The sequence below is a fragment of the Lissotriton vulgaris genome, chromosome 10, assembly GCF_964263255.1.
Source record: "Lissotriton vulgaris chromosome 10, aLisVul1.2, whole genome shotgun sequence".
NCBI lineage: Eukaryota > Metazoa > Chordata > Amphibia > Caudata > Salamandridae > Lissotriton > Lissotriton vulgaris.
In genome coordinates this window covers 970,268,261-970,292,299 of record NC_141698.1, presented here as the reverse complement: position 1 = coordinate 970,292,299, position 24,039 = coordinate 970,268,261, and the positions used below count along the sequence as shown (strand labels likewise).

The window sequence follows — 24,039 nt, the reverse complement described above, 5'->3', positions numbered from 1 at the left end:
CACTGCTCGCGCACACAGACACTGCTCGCGCACACAGACACTGCTCGCGCACACAGACACTGCTCGCGCACACAGACACTGCTCGCGCACACAGACACTGCTCGCGCACACAGACACTGCTCGCGCACACAGACACTGCTCGCGCACACAGACACTGCTCGCGCACACAGACACTGCTCGCGCACACAGACACTGCTCGCGCACACAGACACTGCTCGCAGACACAGACACTGCTCGCAGACACAGACACTGCTCGCAGACACAGACACTGCTCGCAGACACAGACACTGCTCGCAGACACAGACACTGCTCGCAGACACAGACACTGCTCGCAGACACAGACACTGCTCGCAGACACAGACACTGCTCGCAGACACAGACACTGCTCGCACACACACACTGCTCGCACACACACACTGCTCGCACACAGACACTGCTCGCACACACAGACCCTGCTCGCACACACAGACCCTGCTCGCACACACAGACCCTGCTCGCACACACAGACCCTGCTCGCACACACACACAGGCACTGTTCGCACACACAGGCACTGTTCGCACACACAGGCACTGTTCGCACACACAGGCACTGTTCGCACACACAGGCACTGTTCGCACACACAGGCACTGTTCGCACACACAGGCACTGTTCGCACAACAGACACTGCTCGCACACACACACAGGCTGCTCACACACACACAGGCACTGTTCGCACACACACAGGCACTGTTCGCACACACACAGGCACTGTTCGCACACACAGGCACTGTTCGCACACACAGGCACTGCTCGCACACACAGGCACTACACACACACAGGCTGCTCACACACACACAGGCTGCTCACACACACACAGGCTGCGCGCACACACACAGGCTGCGCGCACACATAGGCACTGTTCACACACACTGACACTGTTCGCACACACAGGCACTGTTCGCACACACAGGCACTGTTCGCACACACAGGCACTGTTCGCACACACAGGCACTGTTCGCACACACAGGCACTGTTCGCACACACACTGTTCGCACACACAGGCACTGTTCGCACACACAGGCACTGTTCGCACACACAGGCACTGTTCGCACACACAGGCACTACATACACACACACAGGCTGCTCACACACACACAGGCTGCTCACACACACACAGGCTGCTCACACACACACAGGCACTGTTCGCACACATAGGCACTGTTCACACACACAGGCACTGTTCGCACACACAGGCACTGTTCGCACACACAGGCACTGTTCGCACACACAGGCACTGTTCGCACAACAGACACTGCTCGCACACACAGGCACTACATACAGACACACAGGCTGCTCACACACACACAGGCTGCTCACACACACACAGGCTGCTCACACACACAGGCTGCTCACACACACAGGCTGCTCACACACACAGGCTGCGCGCACACACACAGGCTGCGCGCACACATAGGCACTGTTCACACACACTGACACTGTTCGCACACACAGACACTGCTCGCACACACAGACACTACATACACACACACAGGCTGCTCACACACACACAGGCTGCTCTCACACAGGCTGCTCACACACACACAGGCTGCGCGCACACATAGGCACTGTTCACACACACAGGCACTGTTCGCACACACAGGCACTGTTCGCACACACAGGCACTGTTCGCACACACAGGCACTGTTCGCACAACAGACACTGCTCGCACACACAGGCACTACATACACACACACAGGCTGCTCACACACACACAGGCTGCTCACACACACACAGGCTGCTCACACACACACAGGCTGCTCACACACACACAGGCTGCGCGCACACATAGGCACTGTTCACACACACAGACACTGCTCGCACACACAGACACTGCTCGCACACACAGACACTGCTCGCACACACAGACACTGCTCGCACACACAGACACTGCTCGCACACACAGGCACTGCTCGCACACACAGGCACTGCTCGCACACACAGGCACTGCTCGCACACACAGGCACTGCTCGCACACACAGGCACTGCTCGCACACACAGGCACTGCTCGCACACACAGGCACTGCTCGCACACACAGGCACTGCTCGCACACACAGGCACTACATACACACACAGGCTGCTCACACACACACAGGCTGCTCACACACACACAGGCTGCTCACACACACACAGGCTGCTCACACACACACAGGCTGCGCGCACACATAGGCACTGTTCACACACACAGGCACTGTTCGCACACACAGGCACTGTTCGCACACACAGGCACTGTTCGCACACACAGGCACTGTTCGCACACACAGGCACTGTTCGCACACACAGGCACTGCACTACATACCCACACAGGCTGCTCACACTCACAGGCTGCGCGCACACATAGGCACTGTTCACACACACAGGCAGTACACTCACACACAGTCTGCTCACACACACCGGCACTGCGCGCACACATAGGCACTGTTGACACACACACAGGCACTTCTCACACACACAGGCACTACATACACACACAGGCACTTCTTGCACACACAGGCACTGTTCGCACACACAGGCACTGTTCGCACACACAGACACTGCTCGCACACACAGACACTGCTCGCACACACAGACACTGCTCGCACACACAGACACTGCTCGCACACACAGACACTGCTCGCACACACAGACACTGCTCGCACACACAGACACTGCTCGCACACACAGACACTGCTCGCACACGCAGACACTGCTCGCACACGCAGGCACTGCTCGCACACGCAGGCACTGTTGGCACACGCAGGCACTGTTGGCACACGCAGGCACTGTTGGCACACGCAGGCACTGTTGGCACACGCAGGCACTGTTGGCACACGCAGGCACTGTTGGCACACGCAGGCACTGTTGGCACACGCAGGCACTGTTGGCACACGCAGGCACTGCTCACAAACACATACATTGCTCACACACAGGCACTTCTCACACACACACAGGCACTTCTCACGCACACAGACACTGCTCGCACACACACAGGCACTTCTCACGCACACAGACACTGCTCGCACACAGACACTGCTCGCACACACAGACACTGTTGATGTAAATAAGGGAATGGCTTAAAAACATGTAAGTTTTATAAATCTATGCATAGCACACCGTGCTGCCCGACTGGTATTTTGCTGCTTCATTAATTGCCTCCATATAAATATAATAACAAGTAACATTATACCTACAACAAGCCAGGACTATTGGCTTTGCCAGTAGTCATTAGTTGCATAAGATGACTAAGCAACATCTACAGCTTCCTTGTATAGAATGTTGAAAATGCTTCAGTTCTGAAATGATGATACTGAAAGAACTATAACGAGTCTCGTTGAAGTTACATTAAAGGCAGTGAGGGCTGGCACGGCTGCAAAGTTAAGATTTGTGTTTTTTACTCCGAGGGTGAGGGCAAAAATGGAGAGCGGGCCCGTCTCATCACCTGTTTTTCAGAACTTTCATTCATTGTGCAGACACTTGATCTATATGTTTTGCAGTCAAAGTAAAGGACATGAATATAGGGCCCTTTTTTCAATGTCCATTTTAATTTACTACCGGGTCTAAGACTCCAGCGACCCAGCACACTTTAAACCCTCCTCCATCAACTTTTACATGCTCATTCTGCTACTTTGCATGCACCTCTTGTCTGGCTGCGGTACTCACACCTATCTGCTACCCACCCACACACTTTATTCTGTTTGTCTTGCCCCTTTTATTCGCCTCTCTGCTCCCTTTGCACTTGTCCTTGGTGAGCAGTTTAGGGTGTGATGGGCCTCCATCGCCACTCTATCCTTTGCTGTGCCCCGGCAGGATATTCTGCTTTTCGTTCATACAGGAGCAAGGCCACTTCACAGGCAAGGGCACTTAAATTACATGTCTGATTGCTGTCATCAACATGCAGATGCAGCCATTAGGACCAGAGAGAGGGGCCAGCAGGGGAGATTGATAGGAAAAAAGTTAAATTCTTAGGGGGCCCCCTGGGCCTCAAAACTCTTGAGTCTTTTTAAGGTGTGAGTCCCCATGGCTGCGAACAGGCGCGGTTCCCTGGGCAGCTGCCCATGCCTAGCTCCGGCCCTGTGTGGATGCTCACATCATGTGTGTGGTTTAGTTCCTTTTTCAGTAGGCGTGTCACATCTCTGGTCCATACTGCAGGTAGCGATCACTGCAAATTAGCCTTGGTGGATATTTTCTTTTGTATTTAGCGTCCCGTGGGTTTGATTCAGTTGCACTGGCAACTGTTAGTCGCTAATCCCTTTCTGTACTTAATAGCTAGGTCAGACTGTCATGGTACCCTATATGGTGGGATACATGTGAATCCTTGTACGGTGCCATCTTATACAGTAAAACAAGGATTAATCCTTCATTTACGTTTAGAACAAGTATTAGGAAAGCCAGTAGGTCTAGCCTTAGCAAGCTAGTGCAGTCGTAAAAAATGTTTTTATTGCAAGTATATGGCACTTGAATAAAAGAAAAGAAAATAGATAACATGCTGCAGAATTAATGTGGTGTTAATATGGGTTCACTACATTTATTTATTAAATTAAACATTCCATAATATTTTAACAGAACTTTTAAGGGCGCCTTCCAGTATTCATGAGTATCCGGACCACACATAAATCATTTTTATTTTTAATGCACATAACCGGTAAATATTGTTATTGGTGTAAAGATAATATTTTGAAAACTGTAATCTAAAGATTAAGTTTTAATACATAAGGATGATGTAGATTTTTCACAGCCTGGTGGGATGAAATTCTGGATTTTATTAAAGAGGAGAGGAGTTGGTCTAACGGCTGGGGCGGTCGACCTCGGAGCTGGGGAATCAAGTTGGAGTCTCTGCAGGGACGGCAACATTATGTGATTCTGGGCAGATCACCTAATCTCCCTGTGCCTAACAAAAATTAAGTACATGTGTCCTCATGTAACGCAACTGGTGCCCGTGTAAAGCACTCTGATACCTTCGGGGCAAGTTTGCGCTATATAAAACTCAGTTAAAATACATTTTTTTTTTTTTTTTTTTTTTTTTTTTTTAAAACCTTTATTAATGAATGCACAATACACAGCGTCTGCCTACAACCCCGCAGGGCCGGCCGCTATGACATAAACCAGAGGAACGAAGAGTAAATTAGGAGACAGTACGCTGCTAAAGCGATCTTTAGAGTCCACATTATCGGGAAAAACATATCACCATACAAATAGGATAGGAAAGGTTTAATTTTATGTTTTTGTCGAAAGAACAACAACACACAAACACATGGTATCATAGTGGCAAGGGTCGCTGGAGGGGGGGGGGAGAAATTGATCAGTAAAGAAGTACATATGGCAAGAAGGGGGGCGAGCACGAGAGGAAAACAAAGCATGTAGTGAAATTGGAGGAGGAACGCAAATCATGGAGAGGAGGGGAGAGGAACCTCATAGTCTAGCGGGGGAGAGCAGATATCTCCGATACGTATTCCACTGAGCCCAGACTCTGGACCATTTCTTTGGACGCCCCCGCGCCTCATACACAGTTTTCTCCCGAAACATGGACCAGTCCATATTCTCTTTCCAGGCACTGAGCGATGGTAATCTAGGGGAGCCCCAGAGCTGCGCAATGTCTCTCTTTGCGACCATGTTGCCCAGGGTAACCCAAAGTGTCTGGGCAGCGTTGCAATCAGACGGTTCCCACACGTTTAACAGACAACGTCTAGCTTCGGGAAGGAGTGGGATCCCAGTGACACGACTCATGACATCATGCACCCTGGACCAATAGGCCACAATCATCGGGCATTCCCAAAGCACATGAAGAAAGGTTCCATCCATCCCACACCCACGCCTGCACCGTCCATCCGAAACCAAACCCATTCGCACCAGACGCATTCCAGTCAAATACACACGGTGGAGGATCTTCAACTGGACAAAGCGAAGCCGAGCCGGAATAGCCACCTCCTTAGGGGAGGACACAGCTGACTGCCAGTCCTCGTCGTCTAATTCGAGTCCGTCAGCCGTCCAGGTAGCCCGGAGCTTCTCAAGTTGGTCAGCCCTGTTGTTGACAAGCTTTTTATATATCAGGGAGATAGTACTATCGGGGACGTGGCCGTCTAGAACACGATCCTCCAAAGGGGAGGACTGTGGGATATCGGTGCCAGATGGAAAGACGGAGGACAAGGCATGTCTCACCTGCATATATCGGAAGTGCTCTCTATCGTCGAGCCGGTACTCCAGTTTCAACAACTCAAAGGATTTAACCGCGCCCCGTGCCCATAGATCCTCCACCGTGCTAATCCCAATCATGTCCCACTTCTCAAATCCCTTCGTCTTCCATAGGTTGCCCAACCGGTCCGAATCGTATAGTGGCGTCATACGTGTCAGCCTACCACCCCAGCCCGTGGCCATGGTGGCGTCCCTCCATGCCCGGACTGCACATTTCGTCGGGCCCGTAAGGAGTCGAAAGGGTGCCTTGGAATAAAGAGCCCTATTAAAATTGCCACCGGGTAACAATAGCTTATCCAAGGCAAAAGCGGGAGCGGGCTCCGGAGCGTACGTCGCATGGTTGATAGCGCTCAGGTGCGAGGCCCAGTAGTACCGTCTAATGTCTGGCAGCGCAATACCACCATCATACCATGAGAGGGTGAGCTTGGACAGGGCAATGCGGGCACGGCCATCCCAAATCAGTTGTCGCTGTAGACTCTCAACTTCACGGAAGTAGCGAGCAGGGACAGGGTCGAAAAAGTTCTGTAGGGCGTAAAGGAATCGGGGGAGCGACATCATTTTAAAGAGTGCCGCTCGGCCCAATGGGGATAAGGGCAATTCACGCCACCGTCGAACGTCTTGCTTAAGTCTTCGGAGCGGAGCATACAAGTTTCGCTCGTAGCGGACCGAGGAGGTCATGGATATATATATCCCCAGATACTTAAAGCCGTCGGCAGCTACCAGGATGGGAAACCTGCGGGGTAGAGGCGGCAGACTCCCAGCTATAACGTAGACACAGGACTTAGTCCAGTTGATGACAAGTCCCGAGTTCTTACCAAAGGACGTGAGAACGTCGAAGAGAACGTTAAGCGACTTTTGAGGGGAGGTGAGATAAAGGAGGATATCATCCGCGTACAAGGAGACACGATCCTCGAGGTCTGGAGACCATCTAATACCTTTAATAGAGGGTTCCCACCGAAGCCATGCGGCAAGGGGCTCGAGCGCCAATGCGAATAGAAGTGGGGAGAGCGGACAGCCCTGGCGCGTGCCACGGCCTAAGGGAAAGGGGTCAGAGCATCTACCATTGACCGCGACCTGAGCCAATGGCCGTTCGTAAAGGAGTTTGACCCATGCGATGAAATTAGGGCCAAAACCAAATTTAACGAGGGTAGCCCAGAGGTAGGGCCATTCGATAGTGTCGAAGGCCATTGTGGCGTCTAAGGAAGCGACCACAGCCGGTTCGGCGAGAATTGGAGCTCTCGCGAGAACACCGTGGAGCCTACGCAAATTGAGGGCAGTATTCCTGTGGGGGATGAAACCGGATTGATCCGGGTGGATCAGGTCGCAAATCACCTTGAGCAAACGATTGGCCAGCACCTTGGCAAGGATTTTAGGTTCCGCATTAAGGAGAGAGATGGGGCGGTACGAGGCACAGCGATCACGAGGCTTGCCATCCTTATAAATGACCACTATGGTAGCAAGGCGCTGCTCGAGGGGGAGGCTTCCAGCCTCAACCGCCTCGAGAAACATGTGGCGCAGGTGGGCGGCCATCTTGTCCGGACGAAGTTTGTAGAGTTCAATGGGCAGTCCATTAGGTCCCATCGCCTTTCCCGAGCGCAGGGTTCGGATAGCGAGGGCAATCTCATCAACGGTAAGAGGGGCCTCCAGGGCAAGGCCATCCTCATCCGAAACAGTGGGCAGGGCAATGTCTCGCAACAGGAACCTGGAATCTGCCTCATCACGATCACTAACACGCGTGTAAACCTTCCGGAAGTGGTCCACAAAGCAGTCAACAATTTCCGCAGGATCAGAGACACTCTCACCAGACTCGCGAACAATGACAGGCACAACACGACTCGCTCGCTCAGCCTTATCCAGCCACGCCAGGAGCTTGCTGGCCTTATCACCCACATCATACAATCGGCCAAGTTGATTCGCTCGCATCAGTTTAGCAGCATCCGTGACACAAGCTCTATAGTCAGCTTGCTTCAATTCCAGAGTGTGCAACAGTGCAGGCGTGTCATTCCCACCCAACTCACTTTCAAGCGCAATGATCTCAGTTTCGAGAGCCAGAACAGCCTACCTCTTCGCCCTACGCTCTGCAGCAATGAGTGATAGGGCAGAGCCCTAATAACCGTCTTGAAGGCCTCCCAAAGAACAGTGGGGGAGGTGACTGAGCCCACATTCTCATTGAAGTAGCAATCAATCGCCTTAACCAAGTCAGAGCGGAGCCGGGGGTTTCGGAAATGCCAGGGAGGAATCGGGGGAACCCTGTTGCCAAGTGGACCACCCACAGAAATCCTAATCTGCAAGGGGGAATGGTCGGAGATACCCCGGGGAAGGCGCCGTACCTCCCGAACAGTGGACAGAGTGGAAGCTAACATGAAAAAATAATCGATACGGGAGAGGCTGCCATGCGCACCGGAGTGAAAAGTGTAGTGCTGGAGTGTGGGATGCAGTGAGCGCCAGACATCTACTAAGCCAAAAGTATCAGCCATCTCACTAAGCCACATCTGGGATGGCAACAGCACCCTAGGGGGAAGTCGATCACATTCACCGGACATAACAGAGTTGAAGTCCCCGCCCAGGATTAACAATCCATCCGGAAGCCCAAGGAGAGTCCTGCCAAGATCGGCATAGGTGGTAGCCTGGAGTCCCGGGGGAATATAGACAACAACAAATACGATCTGTTTACCCTCCCACCTCCCAGAAACAGCAGCATACCGCCCACGGTCATCGAGGATAACATCGTCAATAGCAAGAGCAAGGGAGGACTTTACCATAATACCCACGCCCCGGGACCCAGAAGTGAAACCAGCATGTGCAACCAAGCGATATCCCCGGCGGTCGAGGGCTTTGCAAGCATTTCCAATTAAGTGGGTCTCCTGAAGGAACACAACATCAGGGGTATGGCGCCTAAGGAATTGCAGTACAATGCCCCGCTTGATCCTATCACCCAATCCGTTTACGTTCCAAGAAAGAACCCGCATTTCACCCCCCCCCCATTGCAACAAAAACATTCCACCCCCCTCCCCCTCCACAACCCATGATTCGGAATGATAGCAAACTGTGAAATACCATGAAAACAGAGACATAACAAACTAAACGAAACACAACCCAATCCCCAGGAACCAACCCCCAAACAGAAACCCGTTGCAACACCCCCCTCCCTGCACCCCTGCTGACTAAAAAGCCACCCCCAACTGCAGTGTGCCTGTCGCCCCATCTTATCTACACAAAGAACCCCCCGAGGAGGAAGGGAGAAATCACCCGTTCCCGCACCGCCACGGGCAATACTATAGAACACAAAGTTAGTTTACTCAGTTCAATATGTAGTCGCAATCAGGACCTCCGGGGCCCAATGTTACTCCTGAGCCGCTGCACCACCTTCCGCACCACCAGGGCCTCCGCTCCCAGAGTCATCTGCCGGCAACGAGTCCAACCAGTCAGCTGCACGGTCAGGCTGATCAAAAAAGTAGGCACGTTCTCGATATTCAATCCGCAGTCGGGCCGGAAACAACATGGCGTATTTCAGCCCCCGATCCCTTAAGCGACGCTTCACTCCAAGGAACCCTGATCGTTGTCGCTGCACTTGGGGTGTGAAATCAGGATAGATGGAGACAGAATTGTTATCGTATTTCAACGGGCCGTGTTTACGGGCGGCCTGGAGGATAGCGTCCCTGTCTCGGTAGTGAAACAGTCTTGCAATGATAGGCCTCGGTGGGCTTCCTGGTTTCACTTGTCCTCCTGGAAAACGATAGGCGCGCTCCACGGCAAAGAACTCACTGAGTCCTGCCGGAGCAAGTTTAGCGACAATAAGTTCCTCGACCAACAAGTCGATCGAAGCAGCACCATCACATTCCGGCACTCCGACCAGGCGTATGTTGTTCCGCCTGGCCCTGTTGTCATAGTCCTCCATCCGCTTGAGCAGCAGATCGTGCGAGGCGCGCAGATTCCCAATCTCAGACTGCGCCTCCGCCATGTCCGTCACCAGACTCGACGCCTTAAGATCTAGAGCCTTCACCCGCTCATTTGTTTTGGCTAAATCGGCCCGAATAAGAGTTACATCCACAGCCACAGTGTCTATCTTGGACACTACGGCTTCGAATTGCTGACTCATATCGGCCTCAAGTCCAGAGATGGCAGCCAACAGATCTTGGAGCGATACTTCCGTAGAAGACGGCATGTCCGTTTGAGGTCCTTCAGCACCCACGCTTGTAACACCGGGGGAGCCTCTCGGCTGGGTGTAGCGTTCGATCATATTGGACTGGATCGAGCCCCCCCGGGTTGCAGCCTTCCTGCGTTTTTCAGCCTCCGCTTTTGTTGCCATGTCGCATTCGATGTTGGCCGAGTAGCCAGGAGAGGCAGAGATACGGAGGAAAAATCCAGAAACTCCGGCGTAGAGGTGAAATAGGAGTATCGTGGCCTCCTCGCCAGTCCTAAGATGGAAAGTGTGGACCGTGAGGGCAGCAGGCGAAGGCGAGGTAGGAGGAGACAAGAACAATGAGGCTGGAAACTGAAAGTGAAAGCAGTACACCTCCGGTGGGCCAAATGCCAGGCAGCCGCTGTTGTTGAATTACAGGTCGGCCACAATAGGTAGCCGAGTCCCCGGTCGTGCCCGTGGGCAGGCCAAAAAGTTGAAGATGCCAGAAAAACGGTCCCCAGTGTCCGATCGCGACCATAAAAGGATCGTCGGCATCAGTAAGGATAGCGCTTCAAAAGCCCGTCGAAATGATCAGGATAAGTGAAGGATAGATAAAGAAGGGCGGCGCGGGTCTCGGGAGCTCTCTGCTCACGCGACCATCTTGGATGCCCGCGTAGCTCCTCCTCGTTAAAATACAGAAGCTAATGTTATGCAACATCTTTTAACAACACTACTCCAGCAGCTTATTAAAGAACTTAGAATTCCAAAGTAATAAAACCACAGAACCCCCCCCCCCCCCCAACCGTCTTCTTTTTTTTTGTGTGTGTGTGACTGCAACTGACTTCATAAAACTCTCTTTTAGACAGTCACTGTTCTAGAACCTTCTCGGTTTTCAAACCTAGTCCAAAGAAAAGTCTTTTGTTATTGAAACCTCCACATCACTGTGACTTTAGTCCTTGACCGCCATTAAGCTTGCCCTTGAACTATGAGTTGAACAAAAACAAGAATTATCCAAGGTTGGATTAACAGGAGGGAAAATATTAGCCTCTGTGTCTTAAATAAAATCCAGATTATCTTCCCTCCAGGCTGTATAAAATCTACACTTCCTCGAAGCCCTGGACATCGCCCAGTTGCCTATCATCACTGCAAACATGTTCTACCATAGTAGATTTCCTTTTCTTAGCCAGACCATCGCTGGTTGACATGTTTCCTCCTGCAAGAAACTTTCTTTGCAGACGTTTGGGCCCCGTTTGGCTCATTAACAGAACACAAATGTTCTTCATCCACATTGAAACCTCAGTAGTAATCTTTCAATCACTTTATTAATCTTCTCCTCAAATGCGATCTTTTGTAATCTTGCAAAGGTATGTATTAACCATAAACCTCTTTCTCTCTATCCTAAAGTCGTTATCAAAACACACCCCTACTCGAAGCTATTCCTAAAGATTCAAAAGAATCACCTTTTAATACTTGACTCGTTATAGAAAATAAACTCTAATTATTTCCCTTAGAGAACTCCTACGCTAGTCTCCTTGAAAGCTTTCTGCGTCGTCTCTTCTAAAAATGAACTGGCTCTGTTAGATTGCGAGCGAGCACTCTGACCGAATCAGTTCCTGAGGGGCTTACCTAATGCCAAAATACTTGTTGAGTTATAGCGGCAACAGCGAGCAGTGGTCTAGTCTTTCAAGACCGCCCTCGCGGACTCACCATCAGTGCGTCACAAAGTGCACTTTGCTACGCGCTCTTCCACACTTCTTGTGCTTCTGCCGGAGCAACCAGAGGAAAACAGATGGCCTAGGGCGTAGGCCATCGCCAAGCAACAAGACTCGCGAGTCCTGACCGTACATTTAAATGCTTTGGGCTTGCGGCGCTCGGCTAGGTAAGCAAAGTATAAAAATGCTGAAACCAAAATTATTATCACCCCTAGAGAGGAAGAGGTCAATTTCCCAAACGAAGAAGTTGACAAAGAGATTAAAAACCCAAGAACAGCTGCGATACAGCAATAATTGGAGGGCACGCATTGCCAGCAATTCAAAAGAAATCGCACCATGTGCTTCACTCTCAAACACACTGTGCTCCAAAACAGTAAATCACTTTCAAGTACAATCCAAAGGTATAACAGGACGAGCAGCATTAAGTACTTATCTGAGTGAGTTGCAGCAATAAAAGAAGGAAGTGGACTGGTTGCTGGAGCTTTTTATTGTGTTTGGAATGTTCTAAAGATCTATATTCTAGAAGCTTGTAAGATGCTGCTGAGTGGTAGCAATAAAGGATTTACTGCATAATATTGGCCTCCGGGTCTTTACATAAAATTCAGATTTTCTTTCCACCAGGCTGTATAAAATCTACACTTATGGCAAGACCCAGAGCTACATTATGGAAAGCTGTTCCAACACACAACTTGCCATATTCTCAACTGGTTTAATATAAAATGTCGTAAAAGTCCCATCATTAGACCGATCAACAAACCGCAAAATGTCTTGCGAAGAACCCCCATCATGAAAGCCTTAGATGCAGCAGCTCCTCTCACTGAGTGAACTCCAAACATTCTGACACCCACACCTGCTTTACACATCACTTCTTTCACCCATCTTGCAAGCGTAGAAGACACCACCTTAAGGCTTCTTACCCTTGCTTAGCATCTTTGATAATTTACTAACAATATGAAGAAAAAAAAGAAACAAGCATTCATGAAACAAATACACAAATGATTAAATATTTTATTTAATTCACAAATCTATAAAAAATCAAAATGTTATTTTTAATGGGAATTTTTGAGCTTTTCTCAATTCAGTTGAGGCCAATAACCATCTTTACTACATTCTGTTTGATGTATTTGTACTGGTCCCGCAAGAATTTCGTTATATCCTATGGGATCTATCGGCGGTTGGGATATCCGTCACCCTTGTGACAGAGTAACCACTCCGCTATGATCTAAATCAGGTCTTTAATTTAATGTAGCCTCCAATTTTAAATTCCTTTGCTTTTACAGGATATTTTGAAATTTCTAATTTTATATTTTGCTAATTTCTTTATATACAAATTCTCAATCTGTTAATAATATTTCATTTTGTAAGTAGCAGTGGACCCCCTGAGAAGGCTTTGTTGACCCCCAGGGGTCCCAGGACCACAGGTTAAGAAACACTGTTCCAGAGGAGCCTGCACATTTTCTTCCAGCAAATTATAATTGATCTCTTCTCTCAATAAGATGATGGTCAAAATTAACCCAAATGCTGTTTTTGTCTGAGAAGGGTTGGATATTTGTGTGCAGATAATGTACAATGTTACTCAGGTGATCCTCTGGAGCACTGTCACCTGGTATTGTGTGGGTCAGCTCTTATGCTGCGGAAAATGTCTGACTGAAGCATCCTAGACTACAAGCACACTGACGTGCTGGAGCTGGGCCTAACATTGTGATGATTTAGCCGAAACAATCCATTCAGCTTACATGTGGCAGCATTATGCACTTCGATCCTCACGAGTGGCTAGCAAAAATTGCTGTTACTTATCTACCCTAGAATATAGCCTTGTGGCCCACTACAGAAGCTTGTTAAACTCCAGTTATAGGTCTCAGGCGAGGGCCTTTAACGAGTGATAGGACTTTCAACAACCAGTATAGTCCGACGAATTAGGAGCTAGGTATTGGTGTTGCCATTGGGTCAACAGTACTGTATTGGCAGTTTAATATCTGTTGTTTGACTTCTTTTGTCGTTTTTGAAATTGTTATTTTTCCCAGGCATTATTTCCAAGCATATATGATTAGACCAACGGCCAACTGAATACTATTTGCAGGTTTAGGTTTGATCGAGTACAGACCTATTTGATTGGACGTAAAAGGATTGATTGTTTCCATTCTTTAGGAAATCATCACAACTGATCCTTCCAATTAAGTATTTTATTAAAATAATTATGAGTTTGATATATGATGAGCTCTTTAATTTTCTTGATTTGAAAATCTTTTTTTTTTTTAAGGAAATGTTCAAGATGCTGCAAGGTTATTGGGTGACAAGAATGTTCGTGTCAATTGTTTGGATGAGGTATGTTGGAAGTGTTTTTTTCCTATTTAAGTCTTTATATCATGTGATGTGTATTTAAAAGTTTTGCACATATGAATAAATGTTTTGAGGGATAATTTGAACACAGACACATTGATGCCAATTACTGACCTACTGAAATACTTGCTCATTTTGAAATATAACCAAGTTAGGATCAAGACTCCTGGACTGACCATCTAAAACGCCATATTCAACCGTGATTCCACCATGAATTTATGTCCACCACCTCCCCTAGATTTCCTCCTACTTGTGCAATAAGCCTGGGCTGGAGTGGCTCTCTTGCTAGACATAGAGAAGGCCTTTCACTCCTTCTGCCGGTCCTATCGCCAGGGTGTTTTGAGGCATATGGGACAGGGGCCAGAGCTCTTCAGTTAGATAGACTTTTGCACAAGGACCCGATTGCAAGAGTGTGAACTGCTAGAGACATTTTAGTACCCTCCGGGTTTATTGAGGCACCCGGCAGGGCTATCCACTCTCCTTTTTGCCCAGGCCGTAGAACCACTGACTGGCCTCTTTAGACAACAAGGTCCACAATAGGGTATATGCAGTGGCGTCACGTGGATAATTATCTCACTTTATATGGGTGACATATTGTTATTCCTTAGGGACCTAGCTCGTGATTTGCCAGGGGTGATGGAGGTCTAGATAACTTTAGCATGGCCTCAGGCCTGCGACTGAATTGATGCAAGTCCTGCCTATTTCCCCTTTGGGGCATCCCTGAAGACAAGCGCTCCAGCCTATTGTGACTGTTTAACATCTTCTGTTATCTCACTTGTCACAGAAAGAGCAAGTGCACATCATTGTGTACAAAGGATATCTAAATGGTAGTCCAACGAGAGAGTGAAGAAATTCACTAGAGGTGACAGAGCGGGAAGGACAGTTAAGGATAGAGTGTCGTGACAGTTGTGTTTGTGATAATGACCACGTTCCCGTGTATTCTCCCACCTCGTGTGTGCTTGGTGAAGGTATAGCATGCCAGTTCTTATGCTATTTTTGGTAACAACAAATTTTGGATAACAACATATGCCCAAATTAAGAGCAATGAAAGAAAGGAAAGAAGAGAAAAGGCAACAACTGGTCGGTCTGACCCATCAATCAAATACAGTTGAAGTACACAATGCACTAGATAAAGATATAGTGGAACTTTCCAGTTTTGAAAATAAGATGATGGACATCTATTTCCATCACTTTGTCACACAAGTATTACTTATCATAGAAGATAATCCATTGCTTAAAGACTATGTAATCATCATGAGTAGAAGTTAAATTGAATATATACACTAAAAACAGTGACATACATCCAGTCTGGTTCCAAGGTACACTAAATGTTATCGCTTGTTCAAACAAAAATTGTAACACATGGGAAGTAGAAAGAAACCTCTATCATGTAACATTATGGTTCCTTTTGAAACAGTAAGTGTTTACAGGACATGCAAGAGAGGATATGCATACACTGTGATAATGTTCGCGTCTTTTACATTGCACACAGTGCAAACTCAATTCCAGTTTATAAAATTACAGAATTGCATGTCAATGTGAACTGTTGGAAGAAAAACATGTTTATGATGTGCTTCAATAGAGTTCAGGTAACAAACACATGTGGAACTGACACTAATTTCCCAGAAAGTATTGCATTTCATCATCAAAATTGACGCAGTGTTCAACTGTATGTAAACGCATGATCCACATCGCCTCAGTGCGTCTAAGTCTGAGTTCCCTATTCCCACCTCGTAAGTTGAGCTGTATCACATCCATACCAAAAAAAAGTAAATTTTTCTCTACACCCTGTGATGGACAAGCGGCAGCATGTAATGCTATCTGGTATTCCGGGTCCTGTTTGTGTATGGCTCTGATGTGTTCCATGATTCTGTCTTTCAATGGTCTGATGGTGCTTCCAACATAGATTTTACCACACATGCATTCTATGATGTATATGACGAACCTGGTGGTGCAGTTGATGTTTCACCTAATTTCAAAGTGTTTGCCACCAAAATCTGTAAAATGCTTGATGCCATGTTTTGGCCCATCTGCACTCCATACAGAGGCCACATTTGTAGAACCCCAGAGTGTGCTGTCTAAGCAAATTCGTTTCCGTGATCGTACGTGGTACGGTGGAGCTTAATCTACTCTTCAAGGTCCTCCCCTTCCTGAATGTGATATGCGGATGATTGCTGATGTGGTCTTGGAAACATTTGTCTGATTGCAAGACGCTTTGGGCACTTTGCCACTGCTGTTCAGTGCGAAAGTGCAAGTTCAAGTTCTCCTTTTGTAAATTGTTGTTATGGATTGGTGTTTCCATGATTGGCTGATTTGATATACTAGTCAGTCCCTAGTATAGTGCACTGTGCGTGCCCAGGGCCTGTAATTCAAATTCTGATTGTCGGCTGCTGCACTGATTGTTCCACCCACACAACCAGCCTGTAAATGTAACTGGCCTGTCATGGCAAAGCCTGTATTCAGTCTGCTACTGCCATGTCGACCTGGTCAGTGCACCCACTTGCCAGGCCCTACCCTTCCCTTTTCTTATATTTTAGTCACCCCTAAGGTAAGACCAAGGCACCACTGTGGGCAGGGTGCAGTGTATGTGAAAGGTAGGACATGCCCTGGTACCTGTTATATGTCCTGGTAGTAAAATACTGCCAATTTCGTTGTTCACTATTGCAGTGGTACCTGTTCCCATAGGTTAGAATGGGGAGTTTGCTTATAAACATAACTACCCCAGGGAACAAGGTAGGAAAATAAAGTTTAGTATCCCTGAACTCCGAATGTTAAAATGCATCTTTTAGTGACAGTGGTTTTTGCCATTCTGTGTTTGAAAATACCACTTTTAGAAAGTAGGTATTTGCGTGCTTAGCCACCCAGTGTGCCTCTGCTAGGTTTGTGTATTGCATGTCTGGATTTGGATAACAGGGGCGGAGAAGTGGCTCTAGAGAGTCTGAGTCAGGGCTGGGCTGAGCAGACTTGGGCTGCAGTTAGAGTAGGGGGAGATTTCCTTCCATCGGAATGGGCCTAGTCGGCCTTCCACATTGCTCTCTCCACCTCCTGCCAGGAAGCTGCACCAGAAAGGACAGAACTGGTTTTGACCAAGCACATGGCTTCTCTGCCATCAGAGAACAAATGATTTTGTAATATCAATATTGGGGCCCCGAACTTTAGATCACTTCTGGGAATCAAGAAGAACCTTACCCAAGGAGAAGAGCCTGAGAAGCTGAGGAGGAATCCTGCCCCTGTTTGCTGTCTGGAGTTGACCTGTAGTGGCTACTTGCTGCCAAGGAAGGGAGAAAGGACTTTGCTGTTTGCTGTGTCTCCTGCTTGAGTGAAACTGACCTTGCCTCATGTTCTGAAGTCTCAGGGACACAAAGACTTCATCACCAGTTCCCCGAAACGTCCTTGCTGGGAGTTCTGATCTGCAAAGAGGTGCCTGCTGTTGTTTTGAACCTCTAGAGACTGTTTTCTGCTGGGAGCTGGAAAATCAACGCAACACGAGAAGCGTGATGCATCCGTACCTGTTTCCGACGCATCGCCGAAGAAACCGTCGCAGCGCCTGTCGCGGCTCGAGAAATCGCTGCATGCCGCATTGAGTGCAACGTTCTCCGTAGTCTGAGATCACCGCACCGATTCAGACGCAAGCCCTGCTGTAAGAATCCACGCATCGTCCCGTATCGTCGCATCGCTGCGCCAAGTCTGTCGCATCGTTTGGGGACGCAGTAAGAAACAGACATTTCACCTTCACACGCAGTAAGAAACCGACACATAACCTCCTCTCCGGTATGGAACCAACACATCACCTCCCCCGGGACAAGGAACTGACCATCACCTTCCCTGAGTGTAAGGAACTGACACATCACCTTCCCTGCAGCAATTTTCATTTGTGCATGACGCATCCAAGGTACTTTGTGTGAAAAGTGTTGCATCTGCAGTTTGCCTTGAAGTGAACTATTTCTACCATTTTAAAGTCATATCTTTTACTGTATTGTGGATTTTTGTTGTTTTGGTTCTTGTTTGGTTTACATAAAGATTACTTATTTTTCTAAACTGGTGTGCTGTCCATTTTTAGTGTTTTCACTGTATTACAATAGGAGTTCACAAATGCTTTACACACTGATGAGATAAGCCTGTCTGCTTGTGCCAAGCTACGAAGGGAGTGAGCAGGGAAGTGTATCCCCCATTACCCTGACTAGAAGCAAGGCTCTCTATTTGGACTAAGATACCTACCTCTGCCAACTAGAGACCCCCATTTCTAACGGGACTTTTGGCTCAAAACATATATTGGATAGTCAGAATAATTAGAAGTGCTTTGGAAAATTTGGACCTCTCCCATTCAGTGCCTCTTCTTGATAAAAGAAGTATTTAGGACAGTTTTGAATAATGTAATACTTGAAACATACAATTGTTTTCTTCGGTCTGTACTTACCTCCCACAGATAATCTTCATCCTAAATATTGGCATGATTATATTTACTTTTCAATTTCTTTTCTCCCAAGCATGGCATGACACCTCTGATGCATGCAGCATATAAAGGTCGAGAGGATATGTGCAAGCTTCTGCTCCAACATGGAGCTGATGTGAATTGCAATGAGCATGAGCATGGATATACTGCCTTGATGTTTGCTGGGCTCTCTGGTAAGTGTACATTAACATTTCAAAAGTTCAAGAGATCTTAAAGCATCATTTTTAATTATGTATCATTACTAGAAATATTATTTCTATCAGAAAGGTAGGAAAAATTGCATTCTTATCTTTAATTGTGATGATAGGGTTCTTGCACTTATTGGATCTGTTTAAAGATATTATATTCATTGATTCAAGTTTATATTAGCTTTAACTTTCATATATCCATATTCTCTTCGCTTCCCTTCTCTTTGAAATATTATTGATTTCACAGACTTAAAGAAAGTGATGGCTATATATATATTAACAGTACATTGTGAACCATTAATCATTGCTTATTTCTTTAGGAGAGGACAGACTACCAAAATTATTAGTGGCTTGCAAATATTGTCCTTCATGCCCAATGCAAGGAGATATGAATGATGATTTCTGAATTTGATTAGTAATCTTACCCAGGAGTTTTCTGTGACTCATCTGTCTTTGAGAGGCATGGTCTTTTCATTAAGCCTGGGCGGTGAACTTCGTTCCGCTCGCAGAGTTTTCTACACTCCGCGTTGCACGGAGTTCCGAAAAAAAACTCATAGTGAGCGGATTATTTTATTTTTCATCACTCGCATTCGTCAATGTCAAGTTGGCGAGCGCTAGTGAGGAAAATCCACCTCCAGGCGAGATTTTTCCTCGTTCGGGATCGTCACCATCAAGTTGGCGGGCATGGAAAATAAACCTCTCGGCGAGATTTCTCAATGCGGGGGTCAGGGTTCTCATTGCGAGTTGTCACGTATGCTCGCAACCACTCGTGTTGAGAAACTGCCCGTTCGCCTTGACTAAGCTGCAGCTTGAGTAAAAATATGCTCGAGAAGCAGAAAGGAAAGCAGCGCTTCTTGCGCTGTGCATGGTGCCGTTCACGATGATTGCACAGTGCGGACAAACATCCGGCAATGAAAATCACTGGGAACTGCATTTTTCTATTACTTTCCGCCGCTTGCGGAGCTCCGCGTAGCAGAGTTTTTTTCCACTTTGCAGTCTTCGCGTAGCACAACTCCGCGAACCCCGCCCAGAGTTACTTTTCATGGTCTTTTCATCACTGTTCTGAATCCCGAACTTAAAATAGAAGAAGGCTTGTCATATTGGATTACCATGAATGATGTCTGCATAGTGACAGTAGGCAATCCAGAACCCTAGGGAGTAGTTACAAAGTTGGTATGAAAATACAGAGTGCGGTTAGAGGCCAGTCAAAAGCTTTGATCCTTTGCCACCACAGAAATAAATCAACGGCCCTTCTTGCTGGATCATTCTAGAGCTCATTGCGGACACTAAACCTATGCATCTCAATTTTTCAGAAATGAATTTCAATCAGTGATTGCCCATTTGCTTATGTACAGTTAGCAGACACCTCTGAAACTGTACAGCAACAGTTCCCAGATCTTTATTCAAAGGAAACACGATTTTGCTGTTTTCTGTAGGTGAGTAAATATGAAAATCATATTGACACATGGAACAAGCCAGAAAATGTAACTTGCATTGACAGGATTCTTAACAGCAAGGAATCATTTAGGGCTCCATAAAATGGGGACAACATTATATTCGAAATTAAGATTGGATACCACCTGCTTTCTCTTGTCTTAAAGGAGTGTGGCCATCCCCTGCAGTGCATTTTGTGAAAACATGCAGCAGACATCAATTTGTGGTTTTTTTAAACAATGAATATAGAGGTTTGGGATGTTACGATTTCTTGTTAGCTGACCAGTAAAGGTGTTGTTTATATTTAAACACTTGTGCAGCTTTATTACAGCTGGCAACATTGTTTTTAAAACTATATTTTTAAATGCTTGCTTTTTTCTTAAACTACCTTATATGCTAGTACAGCGATATTTATATTCAGTATTTTTGACTTCTTAATGAACACGATAATCAATATTTAAGTGTGTTTATCCTAAAGAATTGGAGCACGTTTTTTAAATATGTATTCCTGAAACAAAATGTTTTAATCCTATATACTTCTTCCCTTGAGGTCCCTTGCTCTGGGCAATAAAAGAAACATTCATCAACGTTTTCACTCTATTACTTTTTAGGCAAAAAGAATATTACGATGTTGATGCTAGAGGCAGGAGCAGACACCGATGCTGTCAATTCTGTTGGAAGAACAGCTGCTCAAATGGCAGCATTTGTGGGTAAGCTGATTGACCAGGTTTCATTTTGGTAGTTCAACAGTTTTGTGTAGATCTTACTTTAAAACAAACATCGTATGAGATTTGGTATGTTTGTTTGTAGCTAGTTGCAATACATTCTTGAATAGACCATATTATTGTGTAAGAAGTCATGTTCACTAAATACCAAAAAGCAAACCCAAAACAAGTGTTCTGTACCATTTGCGATTAAATCTAACAAGGTGCTGCTATAAATCCTAAACTGTGAATCAGAACAGCTGAAAACTGGAGGACAGAAGTTGTCCTAAAAATAATATCTATAAAATTGGCATACCAATCAACTATGTTTAATAGCTTAGGAGGACATCTCTAAATTTGCTTTGTAGAGTAGGATACCACGGTGTCATATTTGAGCCAGAATGGACATGGAGTTACATTTTGTACTATGAAATGTAATGGTATTTTAATTATGCATGAAGCCTGTCCAGGTTCACTAGTTGTGAACGGTACCCTGAGAGGATGTTTCCTGGTTTCGATTTCATTTTTTTAAATGAGTTTTATATAGTGTGAACTTGACCCGATGGTATCAGGTATCAGAGCGCCTTACATAGCCCCAGTTGCGTTACACGAGGACATATTCACTTTTGTTAGGCACAGGGAGATTAAGTGATTTGTCCAAAATCACAGGATGTTCAGCGTCCTTGCCGAGACAAACCCTGTTCCCCAGATTCGAGGTCAACCACCCTAGCTGTTAAGCCAACTCCTCTCCCCATTTCATTGTTACTTGTGACATACCCAAAACGAGCCTTAGCAATTGATTTGTTCTTGGAGGTTAGTTTTTGTAGGTCTCACCTAAAGTTAACTTTGAGCACTCTGTTGTTGAAAACTTATTGCGAACAATACCAATACTTACAGTGGGTTTTGGTCAACCCTTTGCTTGCAATTGTTGGCATTCATGTCACGTTCACTTGTTTTCTCATTTAATGACGTTTCCTAGTCCACAGTAGCATAGCTTCTATACCTTCATTTTGATGGTGTGACTTGTACCCTTCCACTGCTTAACTTTCTTTTGCTTTTAGCAATCCGTGGGAGTGCATGAGTTTTCTTGTTCTCTCCTCTCTCAGATCAACCCCACATGGTCTATCTTCTAGCTCCGTTGCCTCTCCAATCCCTCCCAGTCTGGTTTTTAAATTGTTTTTCAACGCTGCTCTGAAGCTTCCCTGTTACTCCTTGCACTTCCCCCAGCGTCATTACTCCCCATAATCCTCCACATCACACGCTCCTCCGCAGCTCTTCCACCCCCATTGTGTTATCATAGTGATTCTTCATGCAGGAGTAAATGTCACGTTTTTTCATAATTATTTTTTTTTAAATGTATTTGCAGATGTCTTTCAGTATTGGCAAAGCCAGTAGATTAGCTTGGCAGGGCCAAAGAACTGTTGTCTTTCCCAACGCTTGTTTTTCAAGATATGCTGTTTTATGTGTACTTGGAAGTTCAAAAGGCCTATTATTGTACTTTATTGGGTCCAGATGCCTAAGCTAAGTAAACATGGGAAAGACCAAAGCAAAAACAGGGAGGTACAATGAAATCTAATGGTTCCCTCAAATCGCTATGTGAAATGACCTATATGAATTCCAATTTTTGCAGCGAATTGACCTGTTCAAGATACATTCTTGTTTACTACCGAGTTCTTTTCTTTTTTACTCTTCCTTATGTCGTAGGTCAGCATGATTGTGTAACTGTTATAAACAGTTTCTTTCCCCGTGAAAAACTAGACTATTACACAAAACAGCAAGGCCTTGACAAAGAACCAAAATTGCCAATGAAACTTGCTGGGCCGTTGCACAGCATTATAACAACTGCAAATTTGCATCCAGTTAAGGTAAGACAGTCTCATCACTTTATGCATCACAATCAGAATGATGAAATATTGATATATCCGGTGAATTCAAACACCGGCTGTCATGACCGTCTTTTTAAAGAATACACTATCTTTCCTAGCAAACTATTTATGTGCAATTAGGCATATGTTCTATTAAATGTTGAGTAATTATTTAACAGTTGTGAACCATAGACCATGATTTGGTCCTTCTGGTTCTGTTCATTTCATGTACACAGAGTTGTGTTCCTCCATAAATGGTAATGGTTTCATATTGACTTCATGTAGTCTGTAACTCCCAGAGGTGAGCAAGCAACTTTCTGCCTCCCTTTAAACTAGCCCTAAAGAATTGTCTCTTCAAGAAAGGTTTCACCCCACTTCAGAATTTCACCAGGACCAAACTTCTCACCCCACAAGCACATTCCCACGCCAGGCTTCTAGCTGTGCATAGGATGCCAGTATGCTGTGTAAGACTGGTGGCAGGCAGGTGTTGGACAAAAACATTTTAACTGGTAGGTAATACTAGTTTAGTCTGAGATTTGTATACAGGTAACGAGCAGTGACATATGCCTTAAATTACCAACATTTATTCGGTTTTAAAGTAAGGCGCTACCAAACAAAAGTTCAGGAGTTTATGGGAAGTTGCTTATGACCTTCCTGAATTCATTTTGTTTCTCTAAAATGCATAACTCCAATATGCATGGGTTAAAACTACTACAAAATTACAATGTGCAGATGTTTTAAACTAGCAAACATCACCTGTATCTACTAAGGCAATCTCCCTGTAAAATATACATCAACTAACCTGCTTTTAACTTCTGTGCCTACCTTGGTATGCGTGTGAATGAATGACACCATTGGTATGCATTAAGTGCATAACAGTTCAGTTAGCCTATTTTCATCTGATAAATGTATCGTCTGTCATTTTCAGGGTTAAAATTTTTTGTTAATTTCACTCCATGCTAAAACAACTTGCTTTACAATGTCCCCGATTTTGGAGGATGTTTCTTTCTCTAT

General features: G+C 46.2%; 1 protein-coding gene across 2 annotated transcripts in view; it reads left to right on the top strand.

Moving 5' to 3' along the window:
- The window catches only part of ANKMY2 (ankyrin repeat and MYND domain containing 2), a 125,804-nt gene that overhangs the window by 11,707 nt on the left and 90,058 nt on the right, over positions 1-24,039 (top strand). For both annotated transcript variants that reach the window (XM_086941970.1, XM_086941969.1), the window contains exons 2-5: positions 14,302-14,366; positions 18,869-19,007; positions 21,068-21,166; positions 22,865-23,025. In XM_086941970.1, the coding sequence (XP_086798096.1) occupies positions 14,302-14,366; positions 18,869-19,007; positions 21,068-21,166; positions 22,865-23,025 (464 nt within the window). The remainder of the gene's footprint in view (positions 1-14,301; positions 14,367-18,868; positions 19,008-21,067; positions 21,167-22,864; positions 23,026-24,039) is intronic.